Source organism: Miscanthus floridulus, chromosome 6, assembly GCF_019320115.1.
Source record: "Miscanthus floridulus cultivar M001 chromosome 6, ASM1932011v1, whole genome shotgun sequence".
Lineage (NCBI taxonomy): Eukaryota > Viridiplantae > Streptophyta > Magnoliopsida > Poales > Poaceae > Miscanthus > Miscanthus floridulus.
The window spans coordinates 135,013,330-135,035,493 of NC_089585.1; the positions used below are offsets into that span (position 1 = coordinate 135,013,330).

Below are 22,164 nucleotides of genomic sequence, written 5' to 3' on the forward strand. Positions count from 1 at the left end.
AGAAATTCATACAAAATGACAAAAAAAATCCTTACGAAATTTGCCTTCTAGGTGTACATGCACCTCAAATTTGTCATCTTTATATGATTTTTCAAAACCAGTTTGTATCTCAACTTTTGTATGAGTACATATTTGGAGCACTATTGATGTGACAGATTTCAAAAAAAAATTGAGTGTCTGATTTTTTTAATACACATTACCATAATGTGGATTCACTACGCCAAAACAGGCAATCGCTACTGGATTGGAACCCTCCATCACTGTCGGGTTGGAACCTCCCATCACTGCAAGAATTGCATCCAGCAGAGGTTAATCGGTTTTCTAACCCCGCAATGATAACACAATATCTATCACTCATGGTTCAAAACGTCAAACGACATGGTAAGAACTCCCTCTTTGATTGTGCGCAATCAGTGTAGGCAGCATCGGAGTTCAAGGTTAAGAAGCAAGATAGTCCCAACTATGGCCGCATCTTCTACAAGTATTCAGATCGCAAGGTTAGGTTTTATGGCCTTGTTTTTGTTTGATTCCTGACCATTTCTTGTGATTTTCATTAGATGTTCATGTTTTGATGGTCTTTCATGGGGATGGTAGTGGATGCCCACAAGAACTTTTTTTTAAAAAAAAAAGGTTACATCAAATTTCTTTACCCATGCATGCTTATTCCCTTGTATAGACCACAGGCAAGAGACAGGAAAAAACAATCTGTACATCATATATAGAGCTCTCTGGACCTGTAAACTAATGCGGTGTATGATCTACTACCATCTTCGATCTGGGCAAGGTCAACCTGACAGCTACCAACTACTGTACTTCCCTGCACTGACTCGTCCCGTCCAACGGTCAGCCGGTGGTCGCCGCCGAGTTCAGGTAAGGGTCGGTCCAGCACCCGTCCTCCGCCACGGCCTTCTTCCACCTCCTGTTGAACACCTGCAGCTCGGTGTAGGACCGCTGTCTCACCGCTAACCGGTCTGTCCCCAACGCCGACGACGCGGAAGCCGACACCGTCGCCTTGCCGCCGTCGCCGAGCGTGGGGATGCCCCGGTGGAGCACGTACTCGCTGTCGACGACGCCGACGTTGCGGCTCCGGTCGCCCTGCGCGCAGTAGCCGAGCTTGTAGTCCATGCCCCAGGCGTAGACGAGGTCGTTCTGGATCATGTGCCACGCGCACCGCCACGCCGCGCGAGAGAACACGGGCACCATCATCTCCACCCACCCCGTGCACGGCGGGCCCGTGCTGTTGCCGTAGCACCTGCCGTGCCCGTTCGTCTTGTAGTACCGCCGGTGGACGTTGCCGCTCCGCGCGCGCGCCGTGAGCTGGTGGTGGATCTGCGACCGGCGGTCCAGCGCCGGCTGCGAGATCTCAAGCCCTTCCTTCCTCACGATCCGCAGGTACCTGAGCGGGTCGAAGCTGTCCACCTCGATATCCTCGTCCCAGAGGAAGACGTAGTCGTACTCCACCACCAAGTCCGGGTGCAGGAACCTCTTGGCGAACCACCACTTGGTCTGGTCGCGCACGGCGACGTGGATCGCGCGGCCCGACCACTCGAGGTCTCGCCACCCGTCCACCTCGCCGTCGTAGTGGAACAGCATCACGATGAACTTGGCCTCCGGAAACTGACGACACGAGAGCAACATACATACAGCACGGTGATCACTGATCAGTCAGGTCGTCTGTGCGTCACGATGGCATGCAGGCACGCTGCTAACCTTTCTACTACAGTCCCCTTTGGCACGGCTCATCCAAAACGGCTTCACCGGTGAAGCCAAAGCCAGTGAAGCCAGAAAAACTGACTTTTCCCGGCTTCTAGTTCATTTTAACCCCGGCTTACAAAACGGCTTCACGCTACAGTGCCTCGATTTGCGCAAAATAGATGAAGCCGAAGCCGGCATAAGCCGTGCCAAAGAGGCCCTATATCTGACGAGCATGCATAAACTGAACAATGGAAGGCCCTGGCCCTGGTACCTACCTTGGAGACGAGCTTGTCGACGACCGCCTTCTGCTTGATGCCGACGGGGATGGCGAGGAGGCTTTTCGACTGCCTGCCGTTGCCGTTCTCCTTCCGTTCAGGGTTGCCACCCAGCGACTCCATCTCGAAGTTGGACTTGTCCTGCACGATGCCCCTCGGCAAGGGTTCGCTGCCTGGAGGTCTACATTTATTCTGAAGAAGAGTTTTCAGCACAAGGAATTTTCAGTATCTGCTGTTGTAAAACTCTCATCAGCTGTCAATTTCTCATGGATAACATGGCAACAAAGAGACCATCTTTGACCTCACAGATATCGGGTTCCTCTGCTGGCTCACCACGCAGCTCGCTCGTCACTGAAGGCCTCAGCTCGCTAGTCGCCGGATGACTCATCTCCACTGCTGCAATCACTCCTTTTGGTTGCAACTGCAATATGGACATACTCTGCAGAAACAAGTTGCGCAGGAATGAACAACTTTCAGAATTCAGAGACCACACCAGCTGCAGACATCCAACCCAAGAAAACATTGCCTAGATGTCACAAGTCACAACGCACCTCCTTATGATCAAGCGTGACAATTGCACCAGCGACGAATATCAACACGAAGAAGAAGACCAGCGCCGCCGGCGGTGCGACGCTGAAGAACCGCTTCTGCCACGCATCGTTGGAGATGGGACCCTGCGGTGGGCCGTCAGAAGGAACAGTGAGCGAGGACATCATACGTGTAGTTGCAATGGCATGGCGTCAAGATTCAACATGTCTGAATTCTCAACTACTGAAACTAGACTTGACCAGAAAGCAAGTACTTCTGGACTCTGGTGGAGGAAATCTGTTTAGGAAGGAGAAGGAGAAGCCAAAGTCTATTCCAGGGAAGAAAACCCAGTCCTGGAAGGTAAGCTATACTAAAACTCGCCCTGAAATCTACTGCAACTGCAAGTGTGACCTCTACGCAAAGAAACTCGCTGTGGTTAAAAGATCAGCACCCCCAGCATGCTGCACAAGCTGTATTCAGAGACCAGAGGAGCAAAGCATCCGAAAGACACTGCGTGCCTGACTCAATTTTCAAAGAGAATTAGGGTTTTACATAGGTCTCATCTGCTAAAAAACATTTTCTTTTCAATGTGTAGAAACAAACTGTGTCAGGTTGTGACAGACTGACAGGAAAACTTTTTTCAGACCTTTGCAACAATAGGGAAGTCACTTGTAAAGGAAGGCAATTAGTTCTCCACTGGACTCGAACTAACTGATAAAACACGTGTAACTGTCAACGATTGTTTCGTGGCAAAAAAAAAAGAGTAGGATTATGAAATGGAAGTGGTAAAATTTCAAGGGATCACCGCGCGGTGAAAAACGGCGATTGCAAATACGAGGAAGCAACCACAGAATTCAAACCTGAACATGAGGCACCCCCATATGCAGGAATATCAGTGAATTCCCAGTTACTAGTCGAATTAAAGAAGGAAACTGGTTTCTGTTTCATTGAACTTCCACCTCCAAAAGGCAGCAAGTACCAGAACATTTATATGGGGACTTGTGAAAAACTTCTCGTAGTACCTACCAAATTTGTCAACGGAGAAGAACAAACGGAGAATTTAGGGACGAGTTATATACATCAAAAGGTGATAGAATCACGATTTAGTTTTCTCCTGGGGATCGCAAAAAATCATTCTTTGAACGGAATTCAGTGAACTCCTTTACCGAATCAGTGATACAACGGTATCTGAACAAACATGCTGAAGAAGCGAATCGAATAAATTTCAGCCGACTAATCACTTTTAAAAGGAAATCGGACAATGGATTCTAGCAAGAAATTCTTACAAGAAAATTCAACACGTGCTCAGAAACCTTGCAGAATTCCGATTCTCGAGCTCCTGAACTGAAAGAAACGAGAAACCAGCAGCGGAAACAGCAGAGCCGAGAAAACTGAGGGGAGGCCGTTAAGCCTTCTTCGTCCTCAGAAAAAAATCATCCCTCAATCCAAATCCTATCGATTAGTCTATCAGAGAAAGCTAAAACGCTGGAGAAATGGTATGGAAGATTCGGCGAGGAAAAGAAGAACTGAGGAGAACGAGGAATCGCCGTACCATCGAAGGAGGATCACGAATCCGTTGGGAAGTTGCTGCTGCTGATGATGATCATTTGCGGCCTGGAGCAAGCAATCCAAGACTGCGCCGCAATCGGAATTTTGTGATGCGAGGAAGAAGCCGGAATTGGAAATGAAGAGGCAGAGGAAGAGGAGTTGGAGAGTTAATGGAGGGATATTTTTAATGCTCTAGCCCCTCCCCCTCTCGTCGGTTTCGGTTTCATTTCATACTAGTGTATTTTTTCCATTAGACCCCTGATACTTGGTCTATTTCCTAGAATGGCCATTTCTTGGCTCAAGTCTTTTTACAATAGAGAAGAGACTAAAGATATGGATTGAGCTGCCAAAATGAAATAGATATATTAGCGATAGCATGAGATTGTACCAACTTCAATTAACAGAGATGAGCGCATGTTTACTAATGCGAGACTAATGATGGTGGAAACATGCTTTTTGTCATCTTTTTTGTCTTTTTATTATACAATTTGTTCTCGAATAACAAAGGCATTGTTCGCTTGAGCTACTTTTCAGCCATGGAACAATATTTTTCTCTCACAATATTTCAGCATAAGCCAAATTTCAACATAAGCGAACATGCTGAAAAGATTTACATAACATTGTATTAAGAGGGAGTTTGAACATACAAACAACGTGCTTTTGATGAGCGCCATAGGAGGTCGATCTAAAACAGTCGTGGCTGGATCATCCTAGCAAGCGAACTCAAGTCTCGATATTATACAAATGGAAAACATCCGATACCAACGCAACGGTGCAATCTAAGAGGTGGCCTGCGTCTCTACTGTTGCCTGCACGAGCTTTTTTCCTTTATTATACCATTTTGAACAGAACCTTCATTACTATAATATTAAATCAAGTTTTTAGTCAACTATTTGTTCTCTTTTAATCACTTTTCAACCAAGAAATGTGCTCTACAAATTCGGTGTAGTGTTCAATTTTTTCCCTTCTTCCTTTATGTCTTTGTACTTCATCCAGTGGAAGTGTGGAAGAAGCTAATTTAAACAAGCTATCTATTTACGGAATTTCCAACTTCTGGTTCTGTTTGGATTAACTAAATAAGTTGCTAGCTACTAAAAAATGCTAGCTAATCTAAACAGCTCATGACCCTAGGTTATAGTGCAGTTTATAGCCATTATCCAACCTTATAAAAAGCTATTAGCTGGCTCCTTCCAGCTATTATAGCTTATAGAAATTTACCTAATCCACACAGGGCCTTTATCCGACGCTAACATGAAATACCTAAGAAAGTTAATTAGTCAAGAGAGGGGGTCCAAGTCCAGAGAGAAATTGATCAAAACAGAGAGAAATTTGCACGGGCCCTAGTTTCGTCAACTATTCCAGACCTTTGTGCAGGTTTTAGGCCATGTTTGGTTCCTGCAGTGCCTCCTAAAATTTCTGTCACATCGAATGTTTGGATACATACATGGAGTATTAAATATAGACTAATTATGAAACTAATTGCACAACTTGTGACTAATTTGCGAGACGAATCTTTTAAGCCTAATTAGTCCATGATTTGACAACGTGGTGCTACAGTAAACATATGCTGATGACGGGTTAATTAGGCTTAAAAAATCGTCTCGCAAATTAGCCTCTACCTATATAATTGGTTTTATAATTAATCTATATTTAATGCTCCTTATTAGTATCTAAATATTCGATGTAACATGAATTTTAACAACGCCTAAAGAACCAAACACCCCTTACTTTGTTTCTTTGGGCTGAAAGTTGTACTCCTTTAATGGTGGGTGGCTAGCTAGACCTGCATCTTTCGTTCACAAACTTAAATTAGTCATGTAAATGGCAGAATGGCGTGATCATCGTATCCATGAATTCTGTGAAAAGCAAGGGAAACGATTGCAAAATATGACGGAATACCACTCGTGGAAGTCAAAAAGATGACACCAGGCCATATCCTACTCTACAGGCTACAGCGAGGAGCCGAAGCCGAGGACCCGTGCCTCATCAGTTTTCTCCCACCAGCTAAGCAGAAAAATCCCACCAATATCTTTTTTCTTATATAACACTAGGTAGCACGCTCGTGTGTTATTACGGGGCAACTAAATTTTTATATTAAAAACGTACGGATTGCACGATAAGATAACAATACTGTAAGACATTAAACTGACATTAAATTCAAAAGGCAAAGTTTGTAAAATTAACAGTCACTAAGAGCACGGCACCGCAGACTCACAGACTCTACTATATAGACTTTTCCGTGATATGGCTAAAATAATGTTTTATATCGGCAATAAGTCTCCGATATTACAAACTAAATGAAGCAATCAAATATGTCAGACAAACATTGCTCAATCCATATATCGGTGACTTGAAACATATTACATAATTGATTAGTGTATCTGGTTCATGTCAATTGCTTTGAAGTGCTTCTCCAGCGAAGATTATGGCATGATTTTGATTAGTAGGCTTGCCTTCTCCAACCTCTGTTGGTTTACCAGGGAACCTTATCCGGTAGATTTCCTTACAACAAAATAAAAATAAATTGATTCTAATACACCAGCAAGGCAGCAACACTAAACGGTGTACCCAGTGCAGAGAGCTCCCACTCTGTGCGGGGTCTGGAGAAGGGTGTCAGTGGCAGTTTAATACAATCATGTTCTCTGGCTAAATGATAGCGATATAAAGCTCCAGCTATTCATGGTCTACATTCTTCTAAGTTGAAGGACAGTTCTCATACTAAGCAGTGATGAAGGACATATTCAATTAGTTGTCTGAGAAAACGATCGTGGCAGGCTGTCGAAAACATAAGGATATTCAGAGAAACAAGGCCATTTTGTCGTATAGTAAAATATATTGAATGGACATGTAGGTAAAAAAGTGATCCATTTACACATTTTTTAACAAATCAATCTTTTATAAACAGGTACTCCTCTTTTGTGCTGCGGCCATCAGAAACTACAATATCTTTACTCTATAAATGTCTAAATAAACATGCGTGACAAATTTAAGTAGAAGCAAAGGCAAAATATTTATGTAATAGTATTATTGGAGCACAAAGCACACGGTAAACCATTCAGTACCAACTTCTTTGGCAAGAAGGGAACTAACAGGAATACAACGTCGCAATATAGATTGAAAATTTATTCTCTCAATATTACAGTAGGCTCTGCTCACTGTTTTTTTAGACCCTAGGGAATACTATTGTGATTTTTAAGAACCCAAGGTAGAACGCAATAGTAGCGGCAATAGTTGACATGGTATTATGGTATCTAAGACAATGGGCATATCGGGCAAGCAAGAGCATCCATGCATGGGAAGCAACAGAAGATGCCAATTCTCAGCCTTCAAATAGTCACTCATTCACCCACAAAAATCAGTAAAAAATGGTAAGCCGACATTAGTTACATGTAATGAGGTAGTAAGGATAGACTTTGGCATGGCCGATTATGAGGTGTGGTACACATATTTGCCAGGTGACCAATGATAAAGTCACGAGAGTTATGGAAATTGGAGTAAAAAACAAAAGGGAAGGCGTGGCACACAGTGATGTATCCAAATTAACCTAGGATAATTTTTAGTCGAAAAAACAAATATGTAAATGTAAATTAATGGAGAGAAGCACACACCTTCCATTTTAGGATTTTCACAGTGCTGCTGTGAAATCCTGCACGACCATCTTGGTTTGAAAAGCAAAAACCTGCATATACGAATCTTTGTTCTCAAAGTTAACCTGTGCGTTATTTGAAGCATGAGCCAAGGAAGGTCACCTTATCATATACAGCAACTAACGCCTGTGCGTCCCCCATCCTCTCATTAATCCTTTGCATCCTCAACTAAGGAGGAAGGGTACTGAGCGGTTAGAACAGTGCAGAACTGAATTACAAACGCACAAATGAAATCACAGATCTCTTGGTCGCTAAGTGGAGACATTGAGGAAACCAAGAAATCATGCTGCAAGTTGACTGCTATAAATATGGTTGCCTGCTAATAGGTCTAAGAAAATAGTTTAGGCAACCTCTAGATGAGATGAGACTTCCCAAGTGTCCAAAATAATAAACATGTGAGAAAATGAATATAGCAGGATCAACAATTTTGTACTCAGTCCATACACAGAAGAGAACCGTTGAGCTTGACATCCATGAAGAGCAACTAATACAGTGAAAACTGAGAACGCATTGGAAAAGTTGAAGGTGGCACAAATGTGCTGACCCTGGACTTGTAGTAAGATGGAAAGGAAAGGAGGCCACATGACCCTGCGACTAAAAGCAAGGAGTTCATGTAGCGGAAACGTACAATACAAATTTATGTGAATAAGCGAAGGCTGTAAATGCAGGAAATAATTTTGCAATCATAAGGGGAGGACGCAACATGTAGAAGGCAAAAATACAAATAAAATTAAAAGCATAAGTAGGCTACCTGAAAAACAGTGTAAACAGGAAACTCTGTTTTTTCACAGAAGTATTGTAATAAGCACCACCTTGATTAATCGTTTGGATTCAATGAGACCCAACACGGGTGTGGTAGATACGTACCTGAGTAAAAGCACATCTATATAAACTAGATCACAGTGATATAAAAGAAAACCGAAGTAAAATATATGCCAACAGCGGTAGAAAAAGAAGGTAAATAAAACCATGAAGCAAAAACTGACAATTGTGTTTTGTTGTATAGATATGTACAAAAGCTGAAAGACGTTATTCTCTATTGATGTATCCTACGCTATAACTGGTTACCAGACAGGTGTTGTAGACCATAGTGACCAACTAAATCTATGAATATGCTTCTGATATAACTGTATCATAACTAAAATATGACCTCAGACTGAAATATTGCATTACTAGCCCTCATCAAAAACAAAAAATATAGGGCTTCGTTTATTTCACCTTTTTATGTTGAATTGTCGGTTTTAGTGGCCCATTCTGGTTCAAAAGACGTCCTATGACTACTAATAGTTATCGCCTTCATGTACATGAACAATGCAAAGTAACTGAGGCCTAAACAATGCAAACTAATTGAGGCATGAACAAAGGCAATAGTGCCATCATTAGCAACCTGAGTGGAAATAGCTAATTAGCTTGGGAAAGTTTTTTTGTTGAGTACAGTATCTGCTCAGTGCCTTCATTGCTGAATACTGTTGTTTACAGCTCTCAAAATATATTAGCAAGTGTCAATTTTAGCAAGTATTGCTATGAAATTGCCAAAGTTCGACCAAGATGTCAACCAACAAAACTACAAAGAGGCAAGAACCAATATAGGATAGATCAAAGATGTCAATGAACTTTAAATATATAGGATAGATTAAAGAGAAGAGGCAACTGGGTTAGTCTCAGAAATTGCACAATATAAGTAGCAGGTCATGCCCAGTACCTCACAAGCGAATGAACATCAGATCATATCTCTGAGCAATGGGTATGGAATTTTCATCAGAGGCTGAAGAGGGAAAAATGGCAAATGGAAAATGCTCAGATCATAACCAATGAGAAAATTAATCCAAGCAGAACGGGTGGTGGGCACACAAATCTTAGTAAGATTGCACCAGGTATTCATCGAAATAATCATAAACTGAAGAGTGGCTAAGGAACCTATGGATCCACATTAATACGTAGGTATGAACAGTGAACTCTTAAGATAAAATCTAAAGCGAAATGAGAGGGTAATTCAAATATGTGTCAAAAACCCGCTGAGTCAGCATTCTTGAATACAGGCACAAAATCAAACATGATCGTTTGCGCAACACAGACTGTAGTAAATATCATGTTAGCCATTCTGTTCCCTTCGTATCCATAACCAGGAGAACAAGAGCCCCCAAAACATATTAGAACATCTTGACAAAGTCGATAAATGAGATACTTTGTATAGATAGATCATGTATAGGTAATATTGGTATTAGAAAGTGAAGAACAATATTAGGAAATTAGAAAAAGGTTGCCTTTGTTAAAACGAACCTATATCAGCAGTGGGCATAGTTGCTGTCAGAACTATAAGAAACAGGACAAGCAAAAGTCATCACAGACAAGCAAAGTGGCTGACAATGCTATCACTGAGAATAGGGCATGTGCTCAAAACCAAGAGTGTATAACCTGAAGTCAATAGCATTGATCATAGAAAACAATCATAGGCCTAGTATCAAGAAGAATATATGTATGACTGGGCAATAAGAAGCTGAGATTGCACAATTATGTGTTATTGATATAAGAGGCAATGGTCATAAGCAAGTATGAGCGCAAAACCAAAGGCAATGATCAGATTAGGCAAAGGGAGAAACCATCAGTGGCAATGACACCAAAATCAGAAGCTCTCAATCTCAGTTCGGGTTACCATGAGTAGAGGGCATCCACATCAAGCAGAAGAATGTGCACCATTTCATCGGAGATACTGCACCGATTTGTACTGCACAAGAGGCAAAATCTCTTCTTGCCTCGCTGTCTATCGTCCGTGCATAGCGCCACCTCAGATTTCATAACTAAGAGGCAACTCTAATGAACAGTACGTCCCATTGGTGACTCCAGAACACTCAATACACAAAGTAGAGTCGATACAAAGGGAGGGAAAAAAATCAAACCAAACAATTGACCATTGCCTCAGTTATCACCGAAAAAGCATAAAGGTTTCAAAGCACACAAAAATAGAATAGGCACAAAGAGACGCAAAAAAAATCGAAGCAATCAACTGACCATTGCCGCAGTTATCATGGAAGAGGTAGAAAGAGGTGCAAAAAATAGAATCAGCAGTGGTCATGGTGACTGTGTCAGCTATCAACATAGCAGGGAGACGTAAAAGGAATCATCGAAAAAACAGAACCAAACAACCCAACCAATGGACCGTCGCTTCAGTTATCATTGAACAGGTAGGAAGAGACGAAAAAAATACAATCAACATTGCTCATGCTCATGGTCTCAACCATGGAGAGCAATTGCGGGCGACGTGGACACCCTGAATGAATTGGGGGTCATGTGGCCGAATTAACATGATGAAGGTTACCTTTGCTTTAACGGGGCAAATAGATGATCACTGCACCAAACACTAACGATTTATTGTGTATCCATCACAGCACTGTCCTATTCCCTCAAATTAATCTAACAGCAAGAGGAAAGTGTACTCATCATTGTACATGACCAAAATCATGAGCACCACAGTGCACTAAAATACGAGACAAATACAATTGACATAGTGATGTCCTCAAAATCATGAGCACTGTAGCATACTAAAAAATCAAACAAATATTATTGACATGCAAAATCATGAGCACTGCAGCGTACTAAGAAATCAAACAAATACCATTGACATGGTCATGTCATGAGATATATGCCACGACACGTAGGTATTCTCAAGATCCAACTGATCCGAGCAGATGACAAACGCAAAAAAAATCTACGGTAAGGCAGTAACCATGTAGATTGGCAAGGGAAAAGTGGGAGATCTAGGGTCAAATTGACCTTGACCTGTTGGATTGCGTCCAAATCGCAAAGCAATGGCACCGCACATGGCAGATTCACCGCACGTAGAGTAAGAAGGGGGAGAGAGAGAGCACGTGTGAGAGAGAGGGAGGGAGCAAACCAGCGAGCGGACGGATGAAGGAGGAGCCACGTGAACGGCGTGCAGGAGGCCGCACAGGGGGGCTGACGGCCGGCGGTCGCGGCCACCGGCGTTGCCCACAAGCGCCGCGGCGTGCGGTTGTGCGGTCTACGCCGGGTGCGCCACGCTGGGGGCGGGGCGAGTGGCGACGGCCGAGCCTCGGTGGCGCCGCTGCACCGCACCCCGGGGCGACCGTCGTACCGCTTGCGCGCAGCGTGAGGAGCAGGCGGCGCTCCAGCCCGCCCGCCGTGCTGCCATGCCGTGGGAGAGGGAGAGAGAGAAAGAGGAGGTGGGAGGGGAGGGGCGCGAACTGGAGCCACGGCGTGGTGGCGCGGGCGGTGCGGGCGGAGGCGGAGGCACGGGGGTTGGGACGAGGAGTGAGGGAGAGAGAGATGGATAGAGAGATGGAGGAGGGGGGCGCGGGCCGGAGAGGCGTCGGGGCGAGGGTTGGGGGACTCGTGGGATCGCAAGCTTGGAGGAAGTCCCACGTGTCGGCGCCGCGGGATCATAGGCGTGGGCAGGCGGACGAACCAAAACAAATGTCGCACCAAAAGATGTCCACGTTTCGTTCTTTTTAGTTGTAGGAGAGTAATAAAAATGTTTAATGAACAAACACATGCTTACAAGGTACACGTCTCCTACGTTATTATACTATATTGAGGAAAAACACTTTTTCTGCTAAAAATGAAATCTTTTTTTAGCTTTTCCTCATACATACTCGTTGTTTATGTTAAACAGTTATAGGGTGACAGAAAACATCATACAATATGCTACAGAGTATTTACATGTTTTATTAGTGAAATATTTGGATATTCTTTTTATGTTTTTTAGTATCATCATAGCTCGAGTTTTTAAATCCGTACTAGATGTTCCCATCTATGAAAATAATCACGGAAATTAGTAACACATTTTTGTGTTAAGGGTATATGCTATTAACTATAAAAGGGGTAAAACTAAAATACAACTTAGAAAAAGAATTGTAAGAAGGTAAACTCACCCAATTAATAAAATAGATAAAGGGATTAAATATATTCTATGGGGACTAATAAGTGGACAAAAGGGCATATTTAGGGTAGTTCCAGATGATACGTGATCACACCAGTTAATTATATATATATATATATATATATATATATATATATATATATATATATATATATATATATAGTATATTACTAAAATTCAGGTGCGTGAATTTTAGTTTCTTTTCAGGCGACGGTTATTGCATATATTTTATATTAAAATTGTAGATTCCGTTCACTGCAATTCGGTAGGCGCAATCCACAATTTTTTTGGTATAGAGAATAAAAAAACCGTTAGACAAAACCACAAATGCGACAAAATCTGATTTGTGTTGGCACAAAGACAATTAATAATTTATAATTATTTCTATAGGAAGACAAGGACAAAAATTTAATGTGTTATAACACAAAGATAAATAACAAATAAGAAAAGTAACAATTTACTTGTACTAGTTGGTAGTACAAGAGTGTTGTTTGAAATCTACTTAAAATTTAGACATCTGAAATATAGGAGAAATGATATTTATATTATAAGAAACTTGTCAACGAGGAATCGTGAGAAGCATGCATGTGATTTGATTGGGAGTGAGTATTAGGTAGAGGCCCCTCAGGGACTCAAGCACATGTTTTATTTTTCATTTTAGAAAAAAAAAATGTCTCTAGCACAAAGTTGTGATCTTTTTGAGTTGTACCTAGAACAAGTATCTTTTTACATTATCTAATATAATAAAAAAAGCTAGAATAGGTAAATTAAATGCATAGCCAGTCGGATCAGAAAGCTATCTCCACCATTGAGAATCTGAGATGGGGTCACTATGAACTTGAGGACATGTAGAATGGAAAAATACCAAAAAGAAAAGCATTCCAGTCTCCATCGAAGACTAGAAAACTGCCTCGGGGCTCCACATCTCTAGCTATCAACTTTATTTTCTGTATGTTGGAATTTTTGTTTCATATATGACTGCAGTCCTATGTAAATTCTGTTATGTCCCCGTCAATCGCCGCTTCTAGAGAAATTATAAGGCACACGTCTACGTCAGCAAAATGAATAATTAATTGTAATTATTCATTTTGCTGATATAGAAAATTTTCAGGGATAGATGTCCTGTTTGTTTGGGCTTGTTTGGTTTATAAGTCGTACTTTTTTCAGCCAACGAACAATTTTTTCTCTCACACCAAATCAGCCAACAATACTTTCAACCATGGCTTATCAGCCAAACAAGCACAAACGAACAGGGCGAGAAACATTCCTGCTGGTGTCATAGGTGGACAGCACAAAAGTCAAATCAGAGTAATTTTGCAAGCTTCCCTTTTAAAACAGACAGAATCATGGAAATCGAGTCTCTGGAACCATAAAAAACTTACAGATAAAATCACTAGACAGCAATGAACAGCTGAGAAATTAGTTCTGGCAGGGACAGTGCCAGGATTTCCAGTCTGGATAGATAGCCCTCAGGCGGCTCCATTTGGTAAACATTCAGATTCACGTTGTGGTAGCCTGGTAGGGCAGTAGCATGCATGCAGAAAGGGTAGAGCAGAAAGCCAGAAACGCGTCGGTTCCAGAATGAGACGATTCTGCAACTTTGGTTAGGAAGCCGTTCAGGAGAACTGGAGCAGCACATACATAGCTGGGGGCAAGCCAGATTCTTTTTTTTTTTAAGATTTGGACCAATCCAGAAAAAAAAACTAGGTAGCATTCTATATTAATTATTAATTAAGAATTAACAATTGATAATTATAATAATTGAGAAGATGGCTGGTCTGGAATCTGGACATGGACATACATACATATACTCTCTCGAGTCTCGATGAACTAAGCTAACTCAACATCCTCTGGTGATTTTGTTTTCAGCTGGGCTGGAAAAAGAATAAAATAAAATAAAAAACTGCCGCTTTTTTATTATGAAGATGAAGATATTTTGGTTTATGTTTTTTTTTGGACCTTGTTTCTCGGGTAGGCACTTTGGTTCAGAAAATAAGGTCTAGAACGTAATGATTTCATCCGTGAGGGGCCCTAATAACTAGTACCTAGTAGTTTTGAGACCGGACCATTCCAACACGACGTGCTAGCGCCGGCACATACCACATACCGTGCCCTTTGACTTGCTACGCAGCCAAAGGGGACTCGCGCACCGGTAAGTCCAGTCGTCCCTTTTTTTTTGAAGTATAAAAAGGTCCAGTCATCCTACATGCATGCATTGCTAATCCTGGAGTTAATAACATGACAAGGACGTAATGATCGATGTTTCTCAGCGTAATAATTTATAATTCATATCGAAAAAGCACCAACACCTTTCGAAACAAAAAAAAATCGCCCTTTTTGAACTAAAAAAACTTTCTGAATCCCAAAAGTAGCATCCTGTTTTTCTTTATCTTATAAAAAAACAGAGCAATCTAATAACACTGCCCAAACCACTCAAGAAAACACAAAGTGCTTCCTTTTTTGAGAGGAGAGAAAAAAAACAAATACACAAAGGCTTCTGGTTTCGCTAGAAATGCGCACCGATGCAGGCGCCCTACTGATTGACGTGCGAGGATTGGACATCTCGGCTGAGAGCCAGCAACACGTATGCCCGTTTGGCAGCAAAAAACCAAAAATTTTCAAGATCTCTTATATCTTGATATGATGGAGACTAATATAACAAAAAAACTAATACACGAGGAAATTGGACGAGGTTTTAAGCCTAATAGCCAAATGGCATTTTTGCAAATGAAGGCTACAGTAGCCAAAGCCAAAATTTCGCACTAGGCCCCGTTAGCGAAAATTTTTGCTTTTGGCACCGACACTTGTGTAGGCAAAGATTCGTCTCGCTAATTACAGGCAAACTGTGCAATTAGTTATTCTTTTTATCTATATTTAATGCTCCATGCATGTGCCGCAAGATTTGATGTGACGGAGAATCTTGAAAAATTTTGAATTTTGGGTGGGATCTAAACAGGGCCTTACCCACTGGCAATCCCGTACGAGGCAGGCGTTACCCGGCGCTGACGCAAATGGGCCGGTGGAGGAGGAGGAGGAGGAAGAAAGGCGACGGCTGCGTGCTCGCTCGGTGGCCGCGTGGGTGGCGTCAACGTCGGCATCATTTGGGCCACCGCTTCCCTTATCCCACCCCCCACCCCACCGAGACGGCTTTGGGTGAACTGGACGGGACCGGCAGCTGACGGGCACCCGCCGATGAAGACGCGTCCCGGTGTTGTATTGCTCTTGCTCGGGCACGCCAGGGTCGCTTTGATCCGATCCAATGGGCAGCGTCACGGGGTACGAGCGAGGCGAGGTGAGGTTCAGCGGCTGACACGACGGTGTTGGACTTGCTCGGATGATTGATCCATGAACAACGTTACGTCCCAGTTGCTCTGCCTGTAGGATTGCTGCCCCGGCTTTGGTTTTGATGATCGACCCGTGGTTCTAGCAAATGTGGTGCCAAAGAATCCTTTCGCTTTCGCCGTGTTCGTTTAATACCCTTGGTGCAAATAGGCTCCTTTAGGATACAAGAACTTTACAGAAATTAAGAATCGTATAGGGATTTTACAGAAATCATTTTATTTTAGGAAAAAAACACACATAAAATAGAAAAAAATGGTATTCCAAACGGACCAAAGGAGGACAAGCGGAGCACCCCGCAATTTTGCAGGAACATCATAGCTATTTTTTTATTAAAAAAATAGTGGTAATAGGATCCGATTTAGATATCATTAGATGTTAATAGTTATTAGCTAACTAATAGCTAATATTAGCTGGTTTGGTTCAGCTAGTATGATAGCTCATGGCTAGTATTCAACTAACAATTAGCTAGACTATAAGTTGAACCCGTTTGGAATTAATAATGAGCTAATTATTAGCAGGTATCTCTGTGAATATAAATAGGAACCAATTATCGCCATCACCATCATTATATACCATAATCACATGACTCAGGAAAAGTTGGCCAACGAGTAATACCGGCTTTGATAAAACTGTTGGCTAATTTCGATTTGTCGTGCTAGCAGAAAGGCGGGCTGATAGCCGGGTACCATCTGTTCTCTGTAAGGAAGCACGCCCCTCTCTCAGCCCATGGGAATTGGTCTGGCCTTGACAACCTAAGCCCAAAAACTTCCAGATCAGGTCATCAGGCCACTGCAAAACTTCATGGGCCTCAAATATACCGCTGAAACTTCAGAGAGTCGAGACAGACCTTCCACGGACGGCCTGCACGCTGCGCATCCGGCCGGTATTACAGAGACTGCAAACAGCACCAATATCAAAGATACCACTTCACGGTTCACATTGCGCATTGCATCACAATTCACATCCCAGACAGAAGGTTAAGACACCGCACCGACCATAGTTAACAAACAAACACCAACATTCTGATGATGCTAGGATATACTGATGATCCAGCCTTAAATGCCGAGGGCAAAACCACTTGTTAATTCCCTGTAATACTCTATGCTAATGATAAGCCCCTAAATACCTCCAACATACACCCGCCACAAGACCACGATGGGATGAAAAAGGTCAGGCGCCGCAGAACTTGTAGCAAAATGACTGCACTGGGCTACTCAGTCAATGGGAGGTACACCCGGTGCTGCTGGGTTGGAGTAAGCTTCCTCCGGCAGGTAGGGCACTTCTTCTGGGCCTGAATGGCAGCCTTGATGCACTTCTGGCAGAAAATGTGGCCGCACACGGTGGACGCCGCTTCCGTTAGCTCGTTCATGCAGATTGGGCAGCTGAACTTTGGTTCCTTCGGGACCTCCTTCACAGGTTCAGGGGGTGCCTAGATCAACATTGGTATGAAGAATCATTTAAGTGGGCATTACAGAGTTGATATTTACTGACCTTATATTGCTCAAGGACACCAGAGAGTTCTTACCTTGAAGGTGTTGACTTCTGGTGTGTCCACTATACTTATTACAGGGCGGGCATTGGTTGCTCTCAGAGGCTCGTGCCTACGGTTTATGCCCAGAGATAGCAGTGTGTTCACATGCTCATCAAGAGCATCACCTAGAAAGAATGCAACATCCACCCAGAAAGACAAGTACGTGAGTCTCTTAGATTCCATTCCTACATGCTAGGCATACTTGAGCAAAATTAAGAACAAAAATTTACAAGGTGATATTTAACACTTATTTAAAAGGAAATGCATCACTAAGGCTACGATTATATTACCTAAACACTTGTCATGTGTGCAAATGATCAGGTAAACAACAATTAAAACTTACAAGGCAGCCTAAACCAACTGAAACCAGGGAAAAACCATAACATTGATATCCAACACTGCTAACACGACATAGACATGTGTGCACACGCCCATGCTATTAACCTTCCAGTGGAACAACTCTCAAGTCAGTATGCCAACCAGTGTTTCAATTTCAATCCCTGCTTCAAAGGCGTCACCTAGGCATCCAGGCGTACCCAGCTCGCCTTGGGGAACAGTAGCACCTTGTCGCCTAGGCGCCGTCCAGGTAGACCTAGCACTCGCCTGGATGCCCAGTTGCCTTTGAAACCATGATTTCAATTCAGTACATTGAAAGACATTAGTGATCTCTGATATTACTGCTAGCTTGCTAAATAAACCATGTGGACAATACCAGCCACATAAAAAAAAAACTCGACCGGGGGGGTTAAGACTACCCCCGCAGCATTACAAATAAGAAGAAGGACCTTCTCACCCGGCCGAGAAAACCCCCGAAACCCCGGCCCCACCCTTACACGGTGGCTTTCCGTCGCCCAAGTGAGAATTGGGCCGGTGCCCCCCCCCAAGTGCTTTGGTTATGGGGACGGACGAGGGGATTTTTTTAATCTCAGCCTGAAATTCGCTCCCACGGGGAGTCGAACCCAGGACCTGAGGAGTGCCGCTGGGTCACCTAACCGTTTGAGCTAGACGCCCTTTGGCAATACCAGCCACATCAATAAGATTATGTTGTTACATGGGCAGCTAACAACTAGCCACGGTAAAAATAAATAAATAGCGCTACATTGTGAAGCACTAACACACATATCACATAAATTTTTATGCTTAGCAAGCTAAACTGTAAGAAACAGTGACCTACATTATGATGCTACCTCCTTTAAAGTGCAGGGAAAACATCACAACTACTGGGGAATGAAGAGCAGGGCAGTCCAACAGAGCAAAACTATAAATTACTATGTGCAAGATGGAATAAGAAGTAAGAACCATGAGTTTCCATACAAAACAACTAGATTGCTGCATAAAAATGAATGGCTGAATGCAGGTTTCTAAAATTCATGCTGGCGATAACATCAAACCTGCTGGTTCTGGGTTTGTTTCAGAATCATCATCTATTATCACAACTGCTGTCCTGGTCGACTGTTGTCTTGCCTGAGACACGAAGGCAAACAACCAGATAATCAGTTTTCCATCTTGAATGGTCATATAAGAAACTAAAGCAGACCAAAATAATATGCAAATCTACAGATAGGCACTAGAACAATGCACAGGTACATACTCGAGGGAGTGATCTTGAAGAATAGATAACAACATCATCATCGATGGCTTCCACATCGATGGGGCAACTATGCATGCCAATGCGAGGCTCATCAGTAGCCGGTGGCGTACTGCTCGAAGCCTGGATGTGCTGCACAGGCATACTGCTTGAAGCCTCGCTGTGCGATACAGGCATGCTGTTGAAAGGTAGAGCCCCCTCACCAGCCCCTTCAGCATGGGGGGCAATTGAGGTCCAAAAGCCGCGAATGAGACTTAGTCATAGTCCGCCGCCTTTTCGGAGTCCGCCATCCGGCACCATGGGAGTTCATGCTGAGTAAAAGATACTGGTTTGCGCAAAGTCAATTAAAACAATGTATATTAGCAAAACTTCAGCAATGATTAAAAGCACAATCCCAACAGCTTTCGAAACAGAATGAGGAAATAAACAATATTGTTCTCGAGACTCCATGGTAAAATCGATCTTACATGATTTAATAACATAGAACAACATTCTTGAACAATGGAAACATGCTTTACCCAACTTTTCTACAGGAATGGTATACAAAGCACTTATGGATACACAACCGAGATGAACTACGCCTGACGAGATGCAAGAACTCTAGGAAGAATCATCTGCGTACCCTCTCCATAAGACCGATTCCAATCAACGAAACAGAATCTGGAAATCTAGTCTTTTTGAAAAGAATTAGTACGTCCAAATGCCTTCCTAAAGCCTCAGGCTCCGCTTCAACCAAAAGGGGCTAAAAAATCGCACCTTTCTACCGCTTTCCCCAATTCCCCAACCCCTAACCATCTGGGTCGACAGAGATCCCCGGAATTCCACCCCAAAGCCTTGTATTCCGCCCAGAAATCGTCCAAAACCCCCCAAATCGGGCACGATTCCAGTATTTATTCGCCGCCCACCTCCATCCGACCCCCAAAAAATTCAGAAAAATTGCGAAAAATCCCAACGCATACAGGAGGATACAGGAATAGCAAGCTGGGAATCGAAGAGTACCAGGAAGAATCGGGCTTGTTGTCTGGGTCGGAGGAGCGTCTAGGGTCTGTGGTTGGCTGGTTGCCAGCTGAGTCTGTTCTTTTTTTTCGTCTGACCGCCGAGCATTTCGCCATTTATAAATAGGAAACCGGACGCGGGCAGTAGCGTCAGGGATGGCTGTCACGCGGGGCCCTGCGCCGTGTCCACCATGATCCGTGCACTCGGCGCAGCCGGAATGGGCCCCCCTTCGCTTGAGCGTCACAGCCTCACAGCTCACAGTGTGAACGACGCGGTGGTCAATGGCGAAACGGTGATGTCAGCGCCTACGCGCCAAACGAACGGTCCTTTCCGTGTGAGTGACATGTGGGTCCAGGATCTAATATGTCAGTTGAACAACCATTCGGTTTGGCGTTGGATGCCTGAATAGGCTCGGCTCACAACCAATGGTTTTGCGTTGGAGAGGCTCGGCACATAGACTCTTGGTTGTTTATCTAGGCTCCGCCCTCTGGTGTAAGAAGCCACAAAGTACATAAACTTTGGCGAAGAAAAGTTTTTCCGCCTACTATGCGCGTGTCCTGCAAATATGATGTAAACGTCCATGAAAATAAGTTTTTCTTTCGATGCGTGTGTCCTGAGAATATGGTGTAAATGTTTGATGGCTTTACCAGATTCCTAGGCCAGTTTCATTGTTTTCAGATTTTAGTATCGAAACGGTTAACAACCAGATACCGTGTACTTCTACGCTGCTACTAGTCTAATTGAAAAAAAGCCGAACTTGCGTATAGACTTTTTTTTTCTGATGATCATGCACATTGGTCGACTTTGGTCTTTGGTCATGAAGGACGTCTTTGGTCGGATCGGCGGACACGTCCCTCGCTCGGGAATCCCTAGGGCTCTTGAGGAGCTTGACCCATGTTTTCTTAGGGGCCTGGTGCCGACGCTTGGGAGTGACCAAAGGTGGCTTGTCAGCGGTAGGCCCATACCCCATCGTCTTGACCAACCCTTTTCTTGTGGCCATGTTGGGAATCTTTTGCCAGGCCCTCAGTATAGCTCACGGTCCTAGCAGGGCGTTGTTTCCTCATCCCCGCAAGGCATTGTTGGCCACTCTGGATGAGGGATCACGACCATGGCAGGACATAACACGAGAGCTGAAGCTCACGACCTGTTGGCACCAAGGAGGAGAAAGAGGCGCATGACCCTATGTTAGTCTCTCCTGGGAAGGCTCTTCTCTATTGGCATACGATGAACGCCAATGGGAAGACGGACTGGGGACGGACACAACAGTATCATCTGTCCCTGGTCGCTCGCTCCTGATCCCAGTAGGCGATGCAAGAGACGTTTTCGGACTGTTGGCCACGACCACGAAAGGAGGAGCATCAGATGCCCCTAATGACTCCAAGATCAAGAATGTGAAACATTAGAACTTCCTTAGTAGCCTAAGGAAGCTACGATACCCAACTCTTGTACACCTCGCCCTCCGTAGATATAAGGCAGGGGCAGGGCTCCTATAGAGCTGGGGGAGGGGCGAATCCCAAAGACTCTAGATCAAAACTAGCTCAATGCTCCCCTGCCACCTCTCTTTCTCTCTTGTTGTAAGAACTCGCTTGAGCATTTTAACACAATAAACTCATTGTTGAACATATATAGGGCTTCGAAGCCCGAACCAGGATGAACCCCTTACGACTTGAGTGCAAACCGCCAGAATTGATAACGTCGATACACTAATCACTAGCCATGGTGACAAACCCACGTCACTTAGCCTAGCTCAGAAACTACCATGATAACTCAAGTAAACACTCCTAACTAGCTTGGTTAATGGAAGCATGAGCTCTTAGACGTAAGACAGGTGTCTCGTATGCTCTGTTGGACCAGAGCCATCCAGTGCTGACAGTGACAACCAATGTGAAAGGCTGAATGCACTGTGCTGCTTATTCGAGTTGGTGCCACATGGACGGCCATGTCATTTGTGATTTGCATAGACGTTATGCGATTAGGACACGTATTACCGTAGTACTTTATTAGAATACCTAATGGCCGGTAGATTTTTGACTCTAAGAAGAGGAAGAAACGGCACATGCTTTCACACCATCGTGTAGCCTTTTCACATTGACTGCGAT

The 22,164-nt window shown here is 43.6% G+C and overlaps 1 protein-coding gene and 1 pseudogene across 1 annotated transcript; both read right to left on the bottom strand.

Annotated features, from left to right (window-relative positions):
• Nucleotides 1–641: 641 nt before the first annotated feature.
• Nucleotides 642–4,250, bottom strand: LOC136457045 (uncharacterized). Its single transcript, XM_066457087.1, has 5 exons — nucleotides 4,051–4,250; nucleotides 2,522–2,644; nucleotides 2,272–2,409; nucleotides 1,971–2,162; nucleotides 642–1,617 (listed from the first exon to the last, which is right to left on the bottom strand). The coding sequence occupies exons 1-5, from the start codon at nucleotides 4,051–4,053 to the stop codon at nucleotides 844–846; spliced, it is 1,230 nt and encodes a 409-aa protein (XP_066313184.1). The 5' UTR covers nucleotides 4,054–4,250; the 3' UTR covers nucleotides 642–843.
• Nucleotides 4,251–16,861: 12,611 nt separating this feature from the next.
• LOC136459739 (uncharacterized) lies at nucleotides 16,862–19,392 on the bottom strand (annotated as a pseudogene).
• Between the last annotated feature and the right edge of the window lie 2,772 nt (nucleotides 19,393–22,164).

Bases quoted from the DNA above. Each gene is read 5' to 3' on its own strand.
- LOC136457045 (XM_066457087.1), bottom strand. The intron at 2,410-2,521 runs GTGCGTTGTGAC...TTGTTTCTGCAG, and splicing joins TCACGCTTGATCATAAGGAG to AGTATGTCCATATTGCAGTT. The intron at 2,163-2,271 runs GTCAAAGATGGT...ACTCTTCTTCAG, and splicing joins AGGAACCCGATATCTGTGAG to AATAAATGTAGACCTCCAGG.